The sequence below is a fragment of the Pyrus communis genome, chromosome 12 (assembly GCF_963583255.1).
Source record: "Pyrus communis chromosome 12, drPyrComm1.1, whole genome shotgun sequence".
Lineage (NCBI taxonomy): Eukaryota > Viridiplantae > Streptophyta > Magnoliopsida > Rosales > Rosaceae > Pyrus > Pyrus communis.
Window position 1 is genome coordinate 24072756 of NC_084814.1, and position 17404 is coordinate 24090159.

The 17404-nt window shown below is 38.1% G+C and overlaps 3 protein-coding genes, 1 non-coding gene and 1 pseudogene across 4 annotated transcripts; 1 reads left to right on the top strand and 4 right to left on the bottom strand.

Annotated features, from left to right (window-relative positions):
- Window positions 1-1698: 1698 nt before the first annotated feature.
- LOC137710229 (flavonol sulfotransferase-like) lies at window positions 1699-2751 on the bottom strand. The gene is made up of 2 exons (XM_068449166.1): window positions 1867-2751; window positions 1699-1833 (listed from the first exon to the last, which is right to left on the bottom strand). The coding sequence occupies exons 1-2, from the start codon at window positions 2749-2751 to the stop codon at window positions 1699-1701; spliced, it is 1020 nt and encodes a 339-aa protein (XP_068305267.1).
- Window positions 2752-3243: 492 nt separating this feature from the next.
- On the bottom strand, window positions 3244-4338 carry LOC137710230 (flavonol 3-sulfotransferase-like; annotated as a pseudogene).
- Window positions 4251-6724, bottom strand: LOC137710767 (isoaspartyl peptidase/L-asparaginase 1-like). Its single transcript, XM_068449890.1, has 4 exons — window positions 6522-6724; window positions 5458-5688; window positions 5273-5359; window positions 4251-4898 (listed from the first exon to the last, which is right to left on the bottom strand). The coding sequence occupies exons 1-4, from the start codon at window positions 6681-6683 to the stop codon at window positions 4398-4400; spliced, it is 981 nt and encodes a 326-aa protein (XP_068305991.1). The 5' UTR covers window positions 6684-6724; the 3' UTR covers window positions 4251-4397.
- Window positions 6725-6898: 174 nt separating this feature from the next.
- Window positions 6899-6972, top strand: TRNAI-AAU (transfer RNA isoleucine (anticodon AAU)). The gene has a single exon. It is a non-coding gene; the product is annotated as a tRNA-Ile (tRNA).
- A 1342-nt stretch (window positions 6973-8314) lies between these two features.
- LOC137710523 (isoaspartyl peptidase/L-asparaginase 1-like) lies at window positions 8315-12239 on the bottom strand. Its single transcript, XM_068449568.1, has 4 exons — window positions 12012-12239; window positions 9708-9938; window positions 9500-9586; window positions 8315-9080 (listed from the first exon to the last, which is right to left on the bottom strand). Exons 1-4 carry the CDS (start codon window positions 12171-12173, stop codon window positions 8580-8582), a joined length of 981 nt encoding a protein of 326 aa, XP_068305669.1. The 5' UTR covers window positions 12174-12239; the 3' UTR covers window positions 8315-8579.
- Between the last annotated feature and the right edge of the window lie 5165 nt (window positions 12240-17404).

Consider the following 17404-nt stretch of genomic DNA (forward strand, 5'->3'; position numbering starts at 1 on the left):
ATTAATTATAGTTTGTTCATCGTTTGGCTTATTCCAAATCTCTCATTTTCAGCCTTAAAGAATGGGAGATTCGAACAAATTGAGAGTTGGAACCAAGTAACATGTATATTCATGATGAATTTTATTTATTTAGCATGTATATATGACTAAACGATCTTCAGTTCATATAAGCTGTTGTAGAGATAATCTTTCAATGATGATTAAGAAGCAGAACAGTTTCAATTCATATGATGAAAATATATTATTCACAATTGGTGGATAAGGCAGTGCAGCCTATGGGGTGATTGCAAGTATATTTAATTTCAGCCATTAAAATGGTATCTCTCAATCCAATAAGGAAGTTTATATAGTGCCAATGATATTCCTCCACCATGTAAAAAGCTTCCAAAACCTGTGAACTTTGTGTGCTGCATCCTGAGGTGCAGTTGCCGCAACCGGAAAGATGTTCTTATTTCCAAGTGGAGGTACATGAACGAATTGAGGCCCAAGGAACTTGAATCCCTCTCGCTAGAAGAAGCGTTTGAGCTTTTCTGTCGAGGAGTTTCCGACGTTGGACCCTTTTGGGATCATGTGTTAGGCTACTGGAAAGCAAGATCGGAATTTCCCGACAAAATATTGTTCTTGAAATATGAGGAAATGATAAAGGATCCCATTGTTCATGTGACGAGATTGGCTGAGTTCCTCGGCCAACCTTACGCGGCGGAGGAAGAGAGCAAAGGGTTGGTGCACCAAATTGTAAAGCGTTGAAATTTGAGCAGTTTGGAAGTTAATAAAACCAGCAGGCCTAAGCAACAGCTTCCTCAGCATGTTTCTTTTTTTTTAGTACAACGATAGACTTTATACTAAGAGAAGGGAGGAGTTCGGCTATCCAAGCATAGTTTTAATAAAGGGAGAAGTTGGCGATTGGAAGAACTATTTCACAGATGAGATGGGAAAGAGTCTAGATCAGATCACAAGTGACAAGTTGAATGGTTCTCGTTTGACATTCGGCACTGCTTAGTTAAGCTAATTTCTAATTATTTGGCATCAAATAGCAATTAATTAATGAATGTATGTGTTTCAATTGGGCCTACGTACAAGCACTTAGTGTCAACAATATTTAATCGTTGGGTTTGATCCAACAGTTCTTAATCATCACTCAATTTAAGCTATTGAACAAATCATACAATCAAATATGTGTCGATACTGAGTGCATACTCATGAAAAATCGCCTAGTCACAGTCTTACATGTGCCTCTCAACAATGCATTATATTATTAACTTTGTGTTGGAGCATTTATTAATTTACTTTCGATATGCAATAATTATGTATAATTTCAAGCTCATGCACATGGAGTAATTTCAAATTGTCTATCTGGATTTCACAATACATGTATGAGAAAATTGTGTGGCTTCAAAATTCAAGTGTTACCGATATTTTAACCCTCAAATTTGATTTCTATAGTTGTTAAATTTTTTTTTTTTAATTTTAATCATTCATTTTTCGTACCACTGCATGCTATGATTAAAAATTACATATCAAGAGAATTAGGCAAAATATTACTTATTACTAAAAATACTAGACCTTAAAAAAAACGATACGTTAAACAGGGAAGAACCATTACAACGTTATTAATACCAATAGCAGCTACCTGAATGGCTAATCTTTCTAACGGTTTGAGTTATTTGCTGGTTATAAAGGTAGATACGCAGCTTGATTCTAAAGTTCCAAACCAAAAGTGCCCAACTTTTCTTGTGTGATTTTGTCAAGACGCTCGAGCATCTCAGGTGTCAGATGGTTCTTGGAGTCTCCGACCTCACCTCGCCGGAAGAAGGCACTGTTGTCCACCAGTAACTGGTTTTGCCTGGTTTGGGACGCCACATGGACTTGGAATGTCCCACTTTTGTTCACCTCCAAGTTACTCAAATTCTCAAAACTGCACAACTCTATCACTTCTTGCAGCACACCTTCCCTCTCTTCCTCCGACGAAAAAGGATGCCCCATGAACTCAGCCAGCTTCTTCACATGGTGCATTGTGTCCCTCTTCATGTCCTCGTACTTCACAAACAGCACCTCATCAGGGCGTTCCGTGCTCGCTTTCCAGTACCCTAAAACATGATCCCAGAAGGGGCCATTAGTTGAAACCCCATTGCAAAACAACTCAAATGCCTCTTCCATAGAAATACTTGGTGATTCTTGAGGTTTTTGGTTATTTTTTGACGCAAACTGCTCCGAAAATTTCCAGAAGGAAACAAAAACATCTTTAGGGTTCCTAGCAATGTACACAATCCGACCGCCCAAAACGGATTTTGGTAACGATGAGTATGGAATGTGGGTTGAAAGCAACCTAGGTGATGCTGCAGGAAGAGAGTCTAGGTACGTGATCGGATTGGATCCAATCATGTGCTCTTGGTCGCGTACTTCTAAGAAGGGCACGCAGTTATGTGGATTTTTGATGAGCAGCGGATGAGATGATGGTGATAATGATCCATGGTGCTTTCGGTTTACGATAGCAATCATGAGGGCCTTCATCCAGGTTGTGCCCGACTTTGGAGACGATGCCAAGAGAAAGTCAGTCTCTCTAGCCTTGAACCATTGTTGTGCCCAAATGGTACCTAAAAGCCAAACGCTGGAATACCAAAACCCTTGGTATTTGTAGAAACACCCACCAGCTCCCCAGCTTTTTTCTTTCGGGAGAGTTGATAGCATTTCTTCTAAATTTTCGGGGACAATCATCTTGTTTTCCTCTACTTCTCGATCACCTGGAGCCATTTGTACTATAGTCCGAGGAAAGGAGAAGAAGAGGTGAAGAACTGGTAAGAACTACATGGCTATATATAATTAAGGTTGGGTACGTAGTAACTGCATGGCTTTAATTTCTAATGTACCGTCTTCTACTGCAACAGACATGTATTGATAGCTATCACAGTCGTTTGTTTGTGTCTTCAATTGGTATTTAATTTTGATTTGAGTTTATGATGTAATATATTGATTTGCAAACGTTTCAATATAGTCATTAATTAACATTTCCTTGAGTCAGTTTTTTAACAATTGATTTTGAACTGAACAGTCTGAACTGTTCTTGAGGTATAATTAGTGCGAATTTATTTCTTCGCACATAACTTCGAATGCAAGTATGAATGATTTAATCACTTTAAGTTATAAGCTCGGTTTCGGATATTTTGAATATCAATTGATAAAAAGACGCATTAGCTCAACAACCATTACTCAATAAGTTTTGTAGCTCAAATTGGCTGGAAAAATAAAAATAAACAAATAAATCTCAATCGGGTGAAAATTTAGGGGTAAAACAACATGTCACCCTTACTCGTCAAGTTTGTAAAACTTCAAACAGGATGCCCCAAACTTTTGCTCAGTAATTTTGTCAAGATGCTCGAGCATCTCAGACGTTAGGTGATTCTGTGAATCTCCAGTCTTCCCTCCTCTAAATAAGACATCGTTGCCGAATTTTTTATCGGTTTTCCGCCCCACTGATACGTCCCACTTTTGTTCACCTCCAAACTGCTCAAGTTCTCAAAACTGCAAAACTTTATTAATTCTTGCACAACCTCTTTACCATCCTTGCTTCCCAGTACCCCAGCACATGATCCCAAAACAGGCCTGCAAGTGCAAACCCTTTGCAAAACAACTCAAATCCTTCTTCCAGAGAGAGAGAGAGAGGAAGTAGTCCATTTCTATTCGACCTTACTTTTTCGGAAAATGCCCTAAAAGAAATGAGAACATCTTTCGGGTTCCTTGCAACGCACACAATCCGTGTATGTGAATCCAAAGTAGAGTTTGGCAACAATGTATGGGAATGTGGGTTGCAAGCAATCTAGGTGAGGCCATGGAGTCGAGATACTCAATTGGATTGTCTTGGTGAACAAGCAAATCCATGTAGGGCACACTATCATGAGGGTTCTCTGTGAGCAATGGATGTGACGATAATCGTAGTCTTTCCGGTTTTTTATGGCAATCATGAGGGCCTTCACCCATGTTGTACCAGACTTCGGAAAGGTGGCAAGGAAAATGTCAGTGTCCCTAGCCTAAAATTCGGTTGTGTCCAAGTCACACCTTCAAGAAAAACCTGGGCGTACCAGAAGTTTTCGTATTGGTAGTAGTGCTCAGCTCCCCAGCCTTTATCTCTAGGGAGGGTTGAGATAATTTCTTGGAACTTTTTTCCCGATCTTGTTCTTGATCAGCATAAAGAGCGACAGAAGCCATAATGTAATAAAAAGAGACGAAACAATTAATCGTGTAACTAATTAATCTAATTCACAAGAATCACAACATTTTATAGGGTGAATTTGCTAGTCATACCTCATGAAAGTAGACAATGTCGCAATTTAAGTAAGTCATCATGGTGTGGAAAACGACAATTCTACAATTTCAGTAAATCAAGCAATGAGACCACATAGTCAATGCTTATCCACTCCATTTTCCACAGAATTAGGCCATATTGCAATCTCCGAATACCCATCTTCAGTAGCGCAAGCTCGAAACATACCAGTGGTATTGAAAGGCATCGTGACTTCCCCTGCGGCAGACACAGCAACCAGCCCTACATTGCCTTTTGGAGTACCCTCCTCCACGACATAAGCTGCTGCTTCTTTGAGAGAAACACCTTTAAACTCCATAAGAGCTGCCACATCCCTTGCAACTGTGCCACGAATAATTGCTTCGCCTTTGCCAGTAGCAGAAACTGCGCAGAGATTGTTGGCATATGTCCCTGCACCAATGATGGGTGTGTCCCCAATCCGGCCAACCATCTTGTTGACTAATCCGCCAGTGGAAGTTGCAGAAGCTAAATTTCCGAAACTATCAACAGCCACACATCCAACAGTCCCAAGTTTACTATCACCATCAGCGTCTGGTGTTTCTTTCTTCTCATCTTTGTGAAGGGGTTGTGTATAATCAATCTGTACACATTTGTGACAAAAATTACCAGATGTTACAAACAAGAATAGCTATAGGTTAACGTGTGAGGTAATTCAACTTCCCAACTCACGAGCCTAGGATTTAGACAAAAAATACAAGTGATACTGGTGGGGTGGGGGTAGACACTACTAGGCCCTTGCTACTATCTGAGGGTTCAACGATCTTAACTACTTGAGCTACAAGCCTTTTGCAACTTTATTGGTTATTGGGTATTTCAACTTCAATTACATTACTCTCCTACTCCTACATAAATTCGAAGTTGCAATTGGGGTTAATCCCTGTATTAGTATCTCTCTTATCACGTGACATGTTTACACACAAGAATCTCCTAGATAAGGGGCCAAGAGACAAATACCTGAACTCTCTTGGCTTCTTTTGCCTGACTGAGCCTTTCTATGTTCTCCGGGGTAATGAAATGACTCGAATCTAGTGTCTCAACACCCTGAGAAATTCAACAAAACCCCATTAATTTACAGGAATTTATAGCATCAAGGGAAAGCAATCAAATCGTGAAATTGTTGGTGAGAGAGAGAGAGTAACCTGTTCCCTAGCAAAGGCTTCTGCTCCATCAAAAGCAAGATAAATGTGAGGAGTTTTCTCCATGACCAATCGTGCTAAAGAGATGGGATTGACGACAGTGGTGAGTCCAGAAACAGCTCCACATCTCTTTTTGTCATCCATGATGCAAGCTTCCATTTCAACTGTGCCATCTGTGGTTAGCACTGACCCCTTTCCAGCATTGAAGTGTGGAATGTTCTCTAGCTCCCTAACCTACACCACCAACACAATGATCACACACAATCCTCATCCATAAAATTACGGCCAAACAATTATTGTAGTCGGTGTAGTTTGAGTGAAGTTCCACTTCGGCCTCTGTAGTTTCAATTGTCATGATTTAACCCTTTCAGTTTACTAGATGTTGCAATTCAAGGACAATAACCTTAATTCCAACATTTTTTTCTCCACCAATATTAGCACAAGAGAGATGTGTGAGGATACGTTGAGCTATTTGGTGGTGATTTCGTCAACAGAAAAAGGATGTAATTAATTTAGTTGTCTTCTGTGCAACAAGTATCTAACTACAAAGTTAAATCACGAAAAACTGAAAATACAAGGATCAAAGTAGAACTTTGACAATTAGTTAACTGAAAGAGTTAAATCGCAAAAACCGAAACAACGGAGATCAAAGCAGAACTTCGAATTGCAACTAGTCAACTACACGAGTTAAATCGGAAAAACTGAAACTACGGAGATCAAAGTAGAACTTCAAATTGCAACTAGCTAACTACACGAGTTAAATCGCGAAAACTGAAACTACGGATTTCAAAGAAAAACTTTGAATTGCAACTAATACTACACGATTTAAATCGCGAAAACTGAAACTACGGAGATCAAAGTACAACTTCGAATCGCAAATAGTAAACTACACGAGTTAAATCGACCAAAGTGGAACATCATCCAAACATAATTTGGTCCAAGATTAAATGAGATGATCCAGTAATAATAAAAGGGAAGAGGGTTATAAGTGAAAGTGATTTACTTTATGCCGAACAAATGAAAAAGTTTGATGATTTGAAGAGGAGTTGGGAGTATCATTACTTTACCACAAGCTCAACGACGTCCAAAGGTGGGGTGTTGGCTTTGAGAGCTACGACGCCGATGTGGAGGCTGTGGCGGAGGCCGGCCTCGCGAGGCAGGCGGCGCTCAGGTGGAAGAGAGAGCGGGATGTCACCTGCGCCGCCGTGAAGTGCTATTGCCCACCCCATCTCTCTCTCTCTCTCGTCAGATTTGAGATACTCAAGTGAAGTGAGTCGTGTTTTGTCCTGTGCCTAGGTTGTTGTTGTTGGAGCACCTCAGTTGTTTGGTGGCTGAGAGCGACATTATTTCTCTTGTGGGTCCAATGACCTTAGCTTCTCGAAGGAAACGTCTCGTTCATTACGATAGTATTATTTTGGGTAGCGACCAAAGCACAACCAAAACTGGCCTATTAGCTCAGCTGGTTAGAGCGTCGTGCTAATAACGCGAAGGTCGCAGGTTCGAGACCTGCATGGGCCATTTTCTTGTTTTAGAATAATTTTTTGTTTTAATGCTGGGCACTTTCATAGTTTCTACGTGTTTTTAACCAAAGTGGAGAATCAAATTATTGTTATGAAATACCCAATGTTGTCATGAAGGATCCATCATTGGGCTACACAAATTAATTAAAGTATTAAGTGTTAAGGTTAGAAGATGCGACTACCAACGAATAGTTTTATATGATCTTCCTCCGTCTGAAGAAATCATTGCCGAATTTTTTATCAATTTTCGGCTCCATATGATACACCCCACTTTTGAGAACTTGATACATCCCTCCGCCAACCTCTTTAAATGGCCTTCTGTGTAAGCTTTCAAATCCTCAAACTTTAAACGTAGCACCTTATTAGGGTTTTCCAAGCTCGCTTCCCGGTACCCCTAGTACATGATCCCAAAACGGGCCTGCAAGTGCAACTCCTTTGCAAAACAATTCAAATCCTTCTACACAGAGAGAGAGAGAGAGAGAGAGATGAGGTAGTCCATTTATATTCGACCTCACTTTTTCGGAAAATGCACAAAAATAAATGAGAACATCTTTCGGGTTCCTTGCAACGCATGCAATCCGTGTATGTAGAGAAATTTTTAATTATAACGAGAACACAAGTGGTACACCACGTGTTTTAATAGAAATAATAAAATTTTTTATTTTTTAAGTTATTAACTTTTTAGCACACATATCACACTATTTATTTAGTGACACGTGATGTACCATCTCATGTACTGGTCACACTTTCGGCAACGATGTGTGTGGGATGTGGGTTGCAAGCAATCTAGGTGAGGCCAGAGTCGAGATACTCAATTGGTTTGTAATGGTGAACAAGCAACTCTATGTAGGGCACAATATCGTGAGGGCTTTTTGTGAGCTATGGATGTGACGAATAATCGTAGTCTTTCTAGTTTTCGTATTGGTAGTAATACTCAGCTCCCAGCCTTTGTCTTTAGGGAGGGTTAAGATAATTTCTTCGAAAGTTTTTTAACCGATCTTGTTCTTTATCAGCACAAAATCGTGTAATTAATTAACCTTATTCGCAAGAATCACAACATTTTATTAGGTGAATTTGCTAGTTATGCCTCATGAAGTAGACAATGTTGCAATTTAAGTAAGTCATCATGTTGTGGAAAATGATAATTCTGCAATTCAAGCAATGAAACCACATAATCTGTTAGTGTTTGAGTTACTTTTAAGCTAAATTTCTCTACGTATTTGTAATCAATTCAACAATTAATTGAAATGGATTCAAAGATTGAATATCAGAGATGATCTTTTGAGAGAGAAGGAGTACGTTGCTCCTCAAATCTACGTTGGATTCAATCCATAAAACTCGACTACAAACCAGCTATATATCTGTTGCCAACCCATCAAAGCATCGTGACTATGATCAAGTACAACTCACATGGTTTCATTTAACATATAACAAAGTGGACACATATCAAGTTATACACCATTGAGATGTTATAATCTTGACCCTTTATTACAAATATATAAACTTAGCTAAGAACAACACTTAGACATTTCAAGCTTCTTCTTCTTTCTTATTGCAACAACCTTGAATGCTTGATCTAGCTGCCATGCTTATGCTCCAACATAATCAATGCTTATCCACTCCATTTTCCATAGAATTAGGCCATATTCCAATCTCCGAATACCCATCCTCAGTAGCGCAAGCTCGAAACATACCGGTGGTATTGAAAGGCATCGTGACTTCCCCTGCAGCAGACACAGCAATCAGCCCTACATTGCCTTTTGGAGTACTCTCCTCCACGACATAAGCTGCTGCTTCTTTGAGAGAAACACCTTTGAACTCCATAAGAGCTGCCACATCCCTTGCAACCGTGCCACGAATAATTGCTTCACCTTTGCCCGTAGCAGAAACTGCGCAGAGATTGTTGGCATATGTCCCTGCACCAATGATGGGCGTGTCCCCAATCCGGCCAACCATCTTGTTGACAAATCCGCCAGTAGAAGTTGCAGAAGCTAAATTTCCGAAACTATCAACGGCCACGCATCCAACAGTCCCAAGTTTACTATCACCATCAGCGTCTGGTGTTTCTTCCTTCTTATCTTTGTGAAGGGGTTGTGTATAATCAATCTATATACATTAAAAAGTTGCAAGACATTATAAACACGAACAGCCATAGGTTATTGTAACTCTAATGTGTGAGGTAATTCAACTTCCCAACTCACAAGCCTAAGATTTATACAAAAAAATACAAGTGCTATTGGTGGGGTGGGGGGAAAGCAATCACAGGTGCTCGGATGCAAGGGTAAACACTACAAGGCCCTTGCTACTATCCGAGGGGTTAACGATCTTAAATACTTGAGCTACAAGCATTTTGCAACTCTATTGGTTATTGGGTAATTCAATTCCAATTACATTACTCTCCTACTCCTAGACAAAGAGAAATTCGAAGTTGCAACCATGGTTATATTCCCGTATCAGTATCTCTCTGATCACGTGACACGTTTACACACAAGAAACTCCTAGATAAGGGGCCAAGAGACAAATACCTGAACTCTCTTGGCTTCTTTTGCCTTGTTGAGCCTTTCTACGTTATCCGGGGTAATGAAATGACTCGAATCTAGAGTCTCAACACCCTGAGAATTCAACAAAACCCCATTAATTTACAGGAAAATATAGCATCAAAGGAGAGCAATCAAATGGTGAAATTGTTAGTGAGAGAGAGAGAGAGAGAGAGAGAGACAGAGAGAGAGAGACCTGTTCCCTAGCAAAGGCTTCTGCTCCATCAAAAGCAAGATAAATGTGAGGAGTTTTCTCCATGACCAATCTTGCTAAAGAGATGGGATTGACGACAGTGGTGAGTCCAGAAACAGCTCCACATCGCTTTTTGTCATCCATGATGCAAGCTTCCATTTCAACTGTGCCATCTGTGGTTAGCACTGACCCCTTTCCAGCATTGAAGTGTGGATTGTTCTCTAGCTCCCGAACCTATACCAACACAATCCATAAAATTGCGGCAAAACGATTATTGTAGTCAGTGTAGTTTGAGTGAAGTTCCACTTCGGCTCTGTAGTTTCAATTGTCATGATTTAACCTCTTCAGACTTTGTTTGGCAGCTTGGATTGTATTGATTATTTCAGTTGGATAGGATAAATAGTCGTTAGATAGTACTGACTAGGTGTTTGGTGTAATATCGGACTAATGATCATATTATTTAGACTGTGTTTGGTACAGTATTGGATAAAAGGAATTCAAATATTATTATTTTAAGTAAAAATTCCTGATTAATGGAAAAAAAATTGTTTTTACAGTTAATAATATTATATATATATATATATATATAAAAAAAAAAAATATATCCCAAACTTTTAAAAATATAAAAAGCCCACATAATGGGTGGTTTTCCTTATTAAAAGTTAAAACCATCAGCTGTCCACCTCACCTCTTTCACATCACCCATCCACCTTGGGTGGTTTTCATAATTAAAATCCTCAGAGTCTATGGGTTTCATAATTGAAATGTTTAAGTCTCCCGTCCACCTTGGGTGGGTTTCACATCACCCGTCCACCTTGGGTGGTTTTCATAATTGAAATGTTTAAGTCTCTCTCTCTCTCTTCGCACTCTCTACTCCCTTATAGTCACAGACGAGCTGCAAAAATTCATTGGCAGCATTCTCTTTTCCCTCATCTTCACAAAGACGCGTTGTAGAAATTCGCCGGAGCTCTGCTGCTACGATTAGAAGTTGTAGATCCATTGCGAAAATTGCAGGAAGTTTGGGATTTGCAACGAGATTCAAACCGCCTAGACTGCCGCCTCAGGCGCCTAACGAACGCCTAGGTGGCCGCCTAAGTCATCCCCGCCTAACTGAACGTTTTGGCCTAATCGGGTCGGAGCTCTGCCACCTAGCACCTAGGCCCTGCCTAGGCTGATTTTTAGAACACCGTTCACTTGGCAGTTGCTCAAGGCAGGCCTGACCTTGTCCAGCTACTTCTTGAATTTGAGCCTGATATGGAGACGGGGAGAACAGAGTTGGCTAGGAAAGACGAAGATATGGTGAGAGAAGGAGACGAAGAGAAGGGCGACGGCGAGGGAATTCAAGACAGAGCCCAGTTCATGCAAGAGAGAAGGAAAAGGACCCGACTAATAATACGCCCATTTTGGACGGTTTTGGTAAGAGGGTGTATGCAGTGTAAAATAAGCGGATCAGATTAAATTAGTCTGGTCCAATAATACGAGAGAACACCAAACACTCGACTCCATATTAATAGTCATATCCGGTGTACCAAACAAGACCTCAGTTTACTAGTTGTTGCAATTCAAGGACAATAACCTTAATTCCAACATTTTTTTTTTTCCACCAAATTAGCACAAGAGAGATATATGTGAGGATAAGTTGAGCTATTTGGTGGTGATTTCGTCAACGAAAAAAAATGACTTAATTAATTTAGTTGTTTTCTGTGCAACAAGTATCTAACTACAAAGTTAAAAAACGAAAAACTGAAACTACAAGGATCAAAGTAGAACTTTGAAATGCAATTAGTTAACTACAAGAGTTAAATCGCGAAAAATAGAAGTACAATTTTGAATTGCAACTAGTCTACTACATGAGTTAAATCGCGAAAACTGAAATCACGGATTTCAAGGAAGAACTTCGAATTGCAACTAGTTAACTAAACGAGTTAAATCGTGAAAACTGAAACTACGAAGATCAAAGTAGAACTTTGAAATCCAACTAGTTAACTACACGAGTTAAATCATGAAAACTGAAACTACAGAAATCAAAGTAGAACTTCAAATTGCAACAAGTTAACTACACGAGTTAAATCACGAAAATTGAAACTACGGAGATCAAAGAAGAACTTCGAATCGCAAATAGTAAACTACACGAGTTAAATTGACCAAAGTGGAACATCATCCAAACATAATTTGGTCCAAGATTAAATGAGATGATCCAGTAATAATAAAAGGGAAGAGGGTTATAAGTGAAAGTGATTTACTTTATGTCGAACAAATGAAAAGGTTTGATAATTTGAAGAGGAGTTGGGAGTATCATTAATTTACCACAAGCTCAACGACGTCCAAAGGTGAGGTGTTGGCTTTGAGAGCTTCGACGCCGATGTGGAGGCAGTGGCGGATGCCGGCCTCGCAAGGCAGGCGGCGCTCAGGTGGAAGAGAGAGCGGGATGCCACCTGCGCCACCGTGAAGTGCTATCGCCCACCCCATCTCTCTCTCTCTCTCTCTCTCTTCAGATTTGAGATACTCAAGTGAAGTGAGTCAGTGTGTTTTGTCCTGTGCCTAGATAGTTGGAGCACTTCAGTTGTTTGGTGTATGAGAATGATATATAATACTCAAAATTTCTCCTGTGGGTCCAATGATCTAGGAAGAGATTCTTTCCAAATCTCTTCCACCAAGACTACCGAATCAAGTGATCCAGGTTCTTGAAATTTAATTCAACAGTTAAAAACAGATGCTCATTTTAAAAGTTATAATAAGTTGAACCGTTTGATCAAATTTCAAGGACCCAAATCACTTGATCCGGTGACCTTAATGAAAGAGAACCGAAGAGGATCTCTTTCCCAATGACCTCAGCTTTTCCAATATTTGACTCAAATATCTCGTTCATTATGATAGTATTATATTCGGTAGAGATAAATGAACATCCAAAACTGCCCTATTAGCTCAGCTGGCTATAGCGTCATGCTAATAACGTGAAGGTTGTAAGTTCGAGACCTGCATGGGCCATATGTTTGGAATTTTTTTTTTTTTTTTTAAATAATTTTTTGCTTTAATGCCGGACACGTTTATGATTTCTACGTGTTTCTAACCAAAGTGGAGAATCAAACTATTGTCATGAAAGACCCAATGTTGTCGTGAAACATCCATCATTGGGCGACAAAGATTAATTAAAGCATCAGGTGTTGAGGTTGAAAGATGTGATTATGAGACGGATACTTTGGGCAAAAGGGGTACTGGAAAACTTAAAAAGACTTGAAAATATATGAGCATTTTCTTTTTTTTTAGAATAATTTTTTGCTTTAATGTCTGGCACTTTTATGGTTTCTGCATGTTTCTAACCAAAGTGGAGAATCAAACTATTGTCATGAAAGATCCATCATTAGGCTACAAAGATTTATTAAAGCATTAGATGTTGAGGCCAGAAGATACAACTATAAGACGAAAGCTTAAGGCAAAAGGGATACTAGAGGACCCAAGAAGACTTGAAAAGATATATTTTTTTTAAAAGATATGGACATTTTTTTTTTTTTTTAGAATAATTTTTTGCTTTAATGTCAGACAATTTTATGATTTCTACGTGTTTCTAACCAAAGTGGAGAATCAAACTATTGTCATGAAAGATCCATCATTAGGCTACAAAGATTTATTAAAGCATTAGATGTTGAGGCCAGAAGATACAACTATAAGACGAAAGCTTAAGGCAAAAGGGATACTAGAGGACCCAAGAAGACTTGAAAAGATATTTTTTTTTTTTAAAGATATGGACAATTTTATTTTTTTTAGAATAATTTTTTGCTTTAATGTCGGACAATTTTATGATTTCTACGCATTTCTAACCAATGTGGAGAATGAAACTTTTGTCATGAAAGACCCAATGTTGTCATGAAAGATCCATCATTGGGCTACATAGATTAATTAAAGCATCATGTGTTGAAGCTGAAAGATGCGACTATGAGAAGGAAACTTAAGGTAAAAGGGTTACTAGAAGACTTGAAAATATATGAGCATTTTTTTTTTACAATAATTTTTTACTTTAATGTCGGGCACTTTTATTGTCATGAAAGATCCATCATTAGGCTACAAAGATTAATTAAAGCATTAGGTGTTGAGGCTAGAAGATACAACTATGAGACGGAAGCTTAAGGCAAAAGGGATACTGGAAAACCCAGGTAGACTTGAAAATATATTTTAAAAAATGATATGGACATTTTCTTTTCTTTTTTAGAATAATTTTTTGCTTTAATGCCAGACACTTATATGGTTTCTACAATGGTTTCTACATGTTTCTAACCAAAGTAGAGAATATTCAAACTATTGTCATGAAAGATCCATCATTGGGCTACAAAGATTAATTAAAGCATCATGGTTGAGGCCAGAAGATGCGACTTTGAGACGGAGGCTTAAGGCAAAAAGGGTACTGGAAGACCTAGGAACACTTGGAAAGAGATTTTAAGAAAAGATATGGAGTACTTGGAGCTAACAGAAGACATTGTTCAAAACCAAGCACAATGACGTTTTAGAATATATACAGCCAACACCAGTGGCAAAGCCAGGAATTGACGGGGGAAGGGGCGAAGTTAAAAGATTGCAAGGTTCAAAAGAATAGCAACAACCAAATCCTTTTATATAGTAATGTCTTCCATAATTTATCAATACAAACAAATTACAATTGTTGCCGGCGAGGTTTCATATCATGAAAACGTCTCAAAATAGCCTCATTATCAATAAAAGAAAATACATCTCTCTCAATCATTGATTTCCCATTACGTTATGCAATAGTGTTTTAACAATCTTCATAGCAAAAAATGTTCTCTCCACTGAAGCAGTTACAACCGGTAATACCAAAGCCAATGTAAGAAGCTTATACACTAACGTATAGCTTGCACACCTCTCGGTCTTCACCAACTCCTTTGCAAGATCACCAATTCCTCTCAATGATGAAAACTCACTATGCATCTTCATATCGTGAATGTAATTGTCAAGTTGAATTGGAAGATTCATGAGGTTCATACGATCAAAATCTTGAGGAAAAAGTTGGGCTAGACAAACTATTTTTGCTTTGTCAAAAGATGCAAAATTATTCACCGGACTCAAACATGTCATACAAAGAAGCAACTCGGTGTTTACCTCATTGAAGCAATCATTCAATTCCTTTAATTGCATTTCAAGGACTTGAAAATAAAGGTCCACACGATAATAATGGAAGTTTTTGTTTCCTAATTTGCTCATTATGCTTGGAAATAAATTGCATAAGCTCCAAATAATTACCCCTATTACTTGATTTCAACGATTCATCGTGACCACGAAAAGGCAAACATTGTCCCAACAACCATCTTGTGCACTCAAGTGAGGCACTCAATAAAGTATGATAATTAATACGAGCTTCATCGGTTTGCTTAATCACAAATGTTTGAATGTGTTGTTTTTGTGTCATCAAATCTCTAGCTTGTTGTACATCTTTATTATGAAGGCTTCCAACACCTCCCTCATAGACTCGAAGATTTTTGGGTCCTTTCTTCCAATTCGTAAACCCTTTCTCAATGAAGACATCACTTCCAATGCTACCCATTTGATCGAAATCACATTTGAAAAGATAGCAATAACGGCAAAATGCAGCATCTTTTAATATACTATACTCCAACCACTTAAACTTATCAAACCAATTGGTGATAAAAACATCTTTTGTTGCTAACTTTTCTTGGCATGATGTGGTCTCTAGGTTGACAAGGATCATTTTGGAGATAGTGTATACAAATTGCTTCATGATAATTAGGTGGATAATCAAGCATTCGACGTCTATGTCCAAGGTCTACAGGAAGATTAGCCAATATTTCATCCAACTCAATGGCCTCACTTTGTTGTGAACTACTCGAAATATTTGAAGGATGACTTCTTGGAATATTTGAAGGAGGAGGAAGACTACTTGGAATATCTGAAGGAGAAGGACTACCTGAAATGTTTGAAGGAAGATTTAAGCATTGTTTCTTATAATACCGTTCTATTACATAATTGTAAAATGGAAAGAAAATAAAATTCTTAGACTCTTAATCCTAGAATAAACTACACTAATATGCATAATACCAACCAACAATTCATTTAATCAATACCAATAAGCATACAAATTATTCAATAAATAAAAATTAAATTCAACTAATCATATGAATAATTGTATACATTATGTGATAATTCAATTAATTAATCAATAATCAATAATTCAAATTTTAATTTTCACCCTAAATAATAATTTCATATCAATAATCAATAACCAATAACCATATTAGTGCATTACCATATGATTCTATACCAATTAAACAAAATTCTTATTAAATAATTAATTAGGGTTAGGGATTATAAATTTAGGAATTAAAAAATTTATCTTTAAAGGCTGGAAGCCGGCGGCTCAGTAACTGGAGAGTGGCTGGTGGTGACAGCAAAAAGCCAACGGGAATTAGCCAAACAGGATTAAAAAAAAATTATGTTCCATTGCTGCTGGGATTTTGAGGGGTAGCTTTGCTCTCTGTCTCCGATTGTCAAATGAGAAAGGTTGAAAAAGAAAAGGGGACACGCGGGACTGAGAGGGAACGGGGGCGGTCCCCCTATATATAAATATATATATATATAGTAGATTATTTAGATCTAATTCAATGGCCAGCACTAGCTCCAGATCCAACTTAGGAACTATACCAGACATTATTAACGAAGAACAAAAACTTGATTTTCAAACTGATGAAAGTATTGATTTTAGTGATTGGAACATTCCAAAAGTTTCAAGCAAAAATATTTACAAGAAAAAATGGTTTTTGACCTTTTTTAAATCTGAACATCATGTTAAAACAGTTGAGAAGGCTTATGCTCTTAGTAAAGAACATGAGACTTGTCAATTATTTTCTCAGGAACAAATTAGATCCCATAGGAAAGATGGTCATAATTATATTCATATTGGTTTGGTTCAAATTGTTGTTAAACCATTAACACGAAAAGGTCTTAATACCTCTATTCTTTTGTGTCTCCGAGATGCTAGATTCACTGACTTCAGTGATAGTATACTTGGAATGATTGAATCCAGTCTTTACAACGGACCTATCCATTTTGATTGTTTTCCAGACCTCACAATAAGTCTTTCAGATCCACACATGTTGAAAGCACTCACACTCAACATCAAAACTTCAGTATACCAAGTCCTACAAGGAACACAGCCTTTGGCACTTATTTACAGAGTTTATTACAAAGTCATTGGCACAAACATGAATTTTCAAGCTTTAACCAAAAGTCCTCGAGACCACACTCTTTTAATTCAAACAGCCCAAGAAAATGCAAACATCAAAGTTCCCAGAACCATTAAATGATCAGACATCAGTCTACCCTCAGATTGGTGTTTAATCAACGAAAGTAAACTGGTAGCCATACAAAACAGCCTTGTCAACCTTGACAATGTTGAACAATATTTTGATGGTACGGTCAAAATTAATTTTGATCGGCCAGCAAGAAGATCTTGTGAATCAGTGGATTCGCATAAATCATTTGCTTCTAGCAAAAAATCTTTTTCTGGATCCACGTCAAACGATAGGCTGGGGCGAGATCAAGATTTAATAAAGTCTTTGGTCAACAAAAAATTAAAGGAACAAGAAACTGCCCAACAAGAATTAATCAATGATTCGATTAAATTAAAGTATGTCGACACATCTTCACAAGTTGCACACCCTGTTTATCACCCTCCA